The 5,649-nt window shown below is 36.8% G+C and overlaps 1 protein-coding gene across 2 annotated transcripts; it reads right to left on the minus strand.

Moving 5' to 3' along the window:
- On the minus strand, nt 1-5,628 carry PIGP (phosphatidylinositol glycan anchor biosynthesis, class P). Of its 2 annotated transcripts, XM_009327970.1 has the most exons (5): nt 5,533-5,628; nt 4,191-4,263; nt 3,547-3,665; nt 2,065-2,144; nt 1-1,410 (listed from the first exon to the last, which is right to left on the minus strand). In XM_009327970.1, the coding sequence occupies exons 1-5, from the start codon at nt 5,612-5,614 to the stop codon at nt 1,327-1,329; spliced, it is 438 nt and encodes a 145-aa protein (XP_009326245.1). In that variant the 5' UTR covers nt 5,615-5,628; the 3' UTR covers nt 1-1,326. The 2 variants fall into 2 exon arrangements, with proteins under 2 accessions (XP_009326245.1, XP_009326246.1); XM_009327971.1 differs by lacking the exon at nt 1-1,410 and having other exon boundaries at nt 1,519-2,144.
- Nucleotides 5,629-5,649: the final 21 nt, after the last annotated feature.

A 5,649-nucleotide genomic window follows, 5' to 3' on the forward strand; every position in this document is an offset into this window, starting at 1 on the left:
TTTACTTAAACAAACGGCCCCGGTTTGCCTACTCACTTAGGTGCCTCTGTTAGTTTTCCCATAATTGTGAGGTCTGCAGTTAAATGAAATGGCAGATTCATCACTGATACAATCTTTGTCCAAGGTTTACAGTCCTTTAATTTGTGTGCTTTCAGGGCTTGAGGACATTTTCCAGTAGCTTTTCTTTAGCCTGAAGGGATTTGGGTATCCTTAACAGGGGACTAAATTAATCCTTACATCAAATGATACCAGAAACGTGCACTTCACTTGTTGTCAATTTAGAATTAAAAACGAAATTGCTTTCTCAGAAAGCAAAAGGAACATAGAACACAGGTAGAAATTACACAGAAAAAAAGACTACAGTCAATACTTCAGTGTCTACAATGTAATTAGAGAATTGACAAAAAAGTAAATACATCTTCATGTCTGTTGATCATAAAATCTTGAATTCACCCTATGGATGGGTGTTTGAGCACGTAAATTAAAATTAATAGACGGGCAAAACTGTGGCAGGAGGGGAAAATAACAATAAGTGGGGGCAAACTAAAAACCAAAACTTCACAAGGAAGTCTACGACTATCAAACAAATAAACATTGTACCAATTTACAGTCATTAGGCATAGGTACAAATACTCATTCTTATGAAGTGCCCCCAAACAATGATACACCTAAAATCTACTATTTCAGAGTGAAATGCTGAAAAGCATTTTTTCCTTCATTAAGAAGGTATTTTTCTCTTACCCATAATACCTAGCATGGTTTTTTCCTTCAAATGCAGGTGGAAAGAACGGCAAACTACTAAAGACTAGAGGACCAAGAAACTACAAATTTCATATTCATACCAGATTGACTGTTACCAGGTCTTAAGACTTCCCACAGCAACTGATGGTTGTTTTGACCGATTTCTAAAGAACTGGCGTTAAGACTCTTCACACAAATTCTCACAAATTTATTATCTTTTAATGAAATAGTGATGTTTTTAACTAAATTCTCTGCTGGTCAGAAGTTGGCTTATAGGCCTAACAAACAGTAATGAGGTAAAGACCATTCACTGGTCTTTATAACCAAACTAAATAACCTTGACTACTCAAGATAACTGGGTTTGTGACTCTTGGAAGAAAGGAGATAAAAATTGTGTCTCTGCTGAATAATGCATACGTGAAAGAAAATTCACTGTTTAAGAAACATCTGAACCACTGCCGTAACAAGTTATTGTGCTTTGTGCTACAAACTAGACTATAATAAGATGGACCTGTTTGTTCCTGTATTTCCAGAAATTTCCTTGAACCTAGTTTTCCGTATTCTTAAGACCGGTTAAAAAAAAAGTCATTTCAAGACTTGTTTCAGAAAATCTTCACAACCCACCTTCCTTATTTCTGGTAACCTTGGTATTTCAATAAGCCCACCAATCTGGGGGAAAAAAAACCCAACATATTTTGCTGAGTAATTGTGTAAAGAAAAATGGACCACTATGCACCTTTACCCAGGACAAATATAGAACCACAGAAAAATGGCTAACTTCAACAAGTAAAAATTAGCTACATTTTATTAATATTTACAAATGAAAACTGTATATTTACAATGTAAACACTTCAAATTAACATAACTTGTAAAAAAAAGATCCTCAAGCATTTGACCAGCAGAACACATTTTCTCTCCCTGAATTCAAAGGGGAATAGAATTAAGCTATGTCCAAAAGTGTCTGCTTTCACTCTCAGAGGGAAATTACAAGCAGGAATCTACAAGTAATAGAATGCTATTTTAAACTCACAAGAACAGTTAGATAAATTAATGTGGCATAATTCTCATACCAATGCAGGTTATTAAGGCGCATGCGTAATACTAAAATCATGCCATCTCAATGAAATGTGTTAACATAAATTTAGTTAGAAATGCAGGGAAAAAAAAGCTTTGTTCTACAAGCACAAAGAGGGTTTTTTAGCTCAGAGAGGTTTTGATTTTCCTTATGTAACACTTCTACTAATCCTTTATTCAAACAGATCTTAATAACAGCTATCTGCTATTGCAGATTCCTTTTTCAGGAAGGAAAAACATTCTGTTTACTTCACTGATGGGAATATCCCTCAATGCTGGAATTGCTTCTTCTTGAAATTTCTTCTGTTGCTGCTTTTTTGCATAGTTATCTACAGGAGACAATGAGAACATTTCACATATTAAAGATATTTTTCTTTCAAGAAATGTTATATAATGCAACACTGTATAAATTTAACTACTGTAAGGGGTGCTGAAAACCCATCTTGCTGAGGTATAATGAGATGGTAATCAGAAACACTTTACATCAACACGTATTAGCAGAGCCCCTGAAGAAATCAACCCTAAAAAACTGCTGAAATCACCGTCTGGGCCTTTGCTTGGTTTAAGATGCTGTACGACATTAAACCATAACTACCCAAAGATAAAAAGAACAATCAAACAAACAAAAAACCCCACAGTGAACAGCTCAGTCTGTAATTTGAATGCTTTGTACTAGGATTTCTTCTGAGAGATGCTGTCCACCCTCTCTGTATCTTGGCTGCTTGTTCCCATCACCACACAGCACCCGCTCCTGTAACAGCATAAACATTTTTACAGGTGCACTTATGGAACTGCTCCCTCTGAAAAGGAAAATTGTCAAATATAGTTGTTCTTCAGAGTAGGTCCCCATCCCACCTGCCATACAGCCACACAAACTCTTGGGCTGACACCAAATGAGAGGGTGACATGAGAGCGTGAACGAGTAGTCAGGAACACTGGGATGACTAAATGGCAGTTCTTGACAGAAGTGTCGGAGTAATGCATTTGAACTACAGCCCTGACTAATTTTTTTCCTTAGCAGTTCAGTGTAGTGTAATACTATGTACATAGTTCGTTAAAATGATGCAACTTCAGCAGCCTTAGCAATAGGTAACTTTCTTGCCAGATTTTACAGTCTGCATTTTTTCTAACAAAAATGGCCCTCTGCAAATAGTGGTGGAATTCCTCATGTGGAGGAAGATGCAGCCGCCTGGAGAATATTGTGAATGCCTAGAACATGTCTCCTTGGCAGGAGTAAAGGCTACGCAAAAGTTGAGAGAAAAACTGAAGAACAACTTCTTTAGACAGGGAATCACTAATATATCTGATCAGGTCTCAATACTGCAACATCCTCCTTTGCACCACCTTGATTTCGCGTGCCTTCCCACTTCTGCCACTGCCAGGTAGGTACTCACGCCCTTCTTCCCATGACACTCTTCACTGGTTTGTAATGCAAGGTACACGCCTGGGAGAGCTTTAGATGCCTAACCCCTGTTCCTCTAATGCGGTCTGTTTTACTGACAAAGTACACTCCACTAGTTGGAAACCACTGCCATAGGATGGCAAAGAGGGAAGAGTCAGGCTCGTGGCTATCTTTTCACTCTAGTACTTCAGTACTTCCAAGAACTCCTTTTCTAGACCAAAACATTTAAAAGTTTAAAATTTTATTTATATTATATATGGCTACATACATATATTTACAGAAATTATCAGTGAAGTATCAAAATCTTAAAAAAAACCCAATAAAATTACCTGTAATGGTATGTGTGGAGTTAAGTGGAGCTGTACTCATCATGTTAATACCAAAAAGTAATATATAACCAATTCCTATAGCAACTAGTAGGTACACCGGCAAAGCAACCGCCCAGTACCTGAGGAAAAAGATTTTAAAATTTACGTATCATAATAACAAATGGCTAATGATATAACAGATTTAACATAATGGTTGTATCCAGCACAAACTTAGCCAGGAGGAAAAGAAACAGCACCTCTGAATATGGACCCTTGTCCCTCCCAAGAAGATTACTGACTGCAGAGTCACTGTAGCTAGTTTGGTATAAACCGTCAAACAGGTTCCTTACAGAAGGGTTTGGTTTTTTTAATTACAGTTTAAAGTCTACTGTATTTTCATCAAGAAACTTCCTGGAAACAAAATGTCAAATTTATCATAAAACATTCAAATTGTTATTTCTTTCATTACACGATGAAAAATTTTCATCATAGCTACTTATCTACATAAAATAATGCTTCACAAAGATTACAGTCCTTTATCATCAGGAAAAACTGGATTAAATACAATACCAATATTTAAAAGAAGGTTTTGCTATTTGAAAATAATTAAGGGTGTCCTATACTCACACATATTCAGGCTAAAGAGTTTAACTGGTTGAACTTACTTTTGGGGCCAGTATGTTAGTCCCAATGAGAACAGCCAAGTCTCGGGAACATATGCCCAGATAAGATACAACACTGCACAAAAGAATTAAAAAGTCATAATAATACAACTGATACTGTTTTAGACTTCATTCCTAAGTTTTAGAGCAATACTTCCCTACTGATACATGCTGAGACAATATTTTGCTTTTACACTATTTAAAGCAAAATAGCTCTACCAAAACATTGTAGAATATGCCTCTCAGACACAAGACCTGCCCAATACAGGGGCAATGTTTTGTAGCTGGTTATAAGATATCATTTTTATATTTGCTTTAACATTTAGTTTCTGATTTCCTATGTAGACAGACAAGAATTTCTTGCACATTGAACTGCAGAACAAAAAAAGCCCTCAGTAAAAGGATGCCAAATGGCACTGAACGCAGAAAATACTGCAGCAGAAAACGATCACAGTGTGGGTCATTTAGTTGAAAGAAAAGTTGGTAGAATTGCAGTGCTTAGATGGAACTGTTCGGAAAAAATTACTGGAAATACTTTCTGATTCTCGGAAAGTTAGTAATTTTCATGTCAAGAAAACCAATATTGAGAAATTTTGCTCCCTAACAACAAATCCAGAGTAAGGTTTAACGAAACTTGAGGGAAACAGGTTAGTAGCCAGTGACACAAGTTACGGAACTGCAGTGGCTTCCTGTGGGAGGAACAGAAACCAACTTACTTTTATTTTTACTTAGTTCCTAAGGGTAAGAAAGACTTACATTAGGATCTTGGTTTATTATTTGACTACAGTATATTTGCAGCACCTTTTCTCGTGTTGAAAAAGTGTTCTCACCCTCTCAAGCCTTGGTCCTGTGTGGGCACTCAAGACATCCCCAGTGAAATACTAAACACCTGTCGCACCAGCAAAGAAATGCTGGTAGGACCATAAACATTTTCCATTGCTGTTGACCAGATTAATTTTTTTTTTTATTTGGGTGGGCAAGGTTGCACTACTACCATCTACAATGGTTACTGAATAGCGACAATGTATGCAATTCAAGTAAAAAAGTTACTAAAATGAGGATGCAGAGAATTTTTTAAATAATTTGACTCCATAATACTATTAAAGACCCCATAATAAGGTTGAAGACAGCCAAAGCATGAGGAAATCACAAAAAGCAATGGCAGATCTTCGTAACAACTGACAGGTCTGGCAAGTAATGCTCACTCAAGTCCTTCATCATGCACCCTTACAATAGGCGGTGCAATACAATTTTGACCCCTTTCAGATGGTCTTAACAGAATTACATTTGTCTTGTAAGCAAAGCAACACTTTTCAGTGAAGTATTCAGTACCCAGTATACTTACTAAAGCCAAACCACGATCCTAAAAAAAGGGCAAATCCATATATTGCCCTTTCTGGCAATGGGGCTGGAGAGTTTTCAACCATACTGGCCTCTTCCTTTTAACTTCGGGGGAAAAGGC

The sequence above is a fragment of the Pygoscelis adeliae genome, unplaced genomic scaffold, assembly GCF_000699105.1.
Source record: "Pygoscelis adeliae isolate BGI_AS28 unplaced genomic scaffold, ASM69910v1 Scaffold154, whole genome shotgun sequence".
NCBI lineage: Eukaryota > Metazoa > Chordata > Aves > Sphenisciformes > Spheniscidae > Pygoscelis > Pygoscelis adeliae.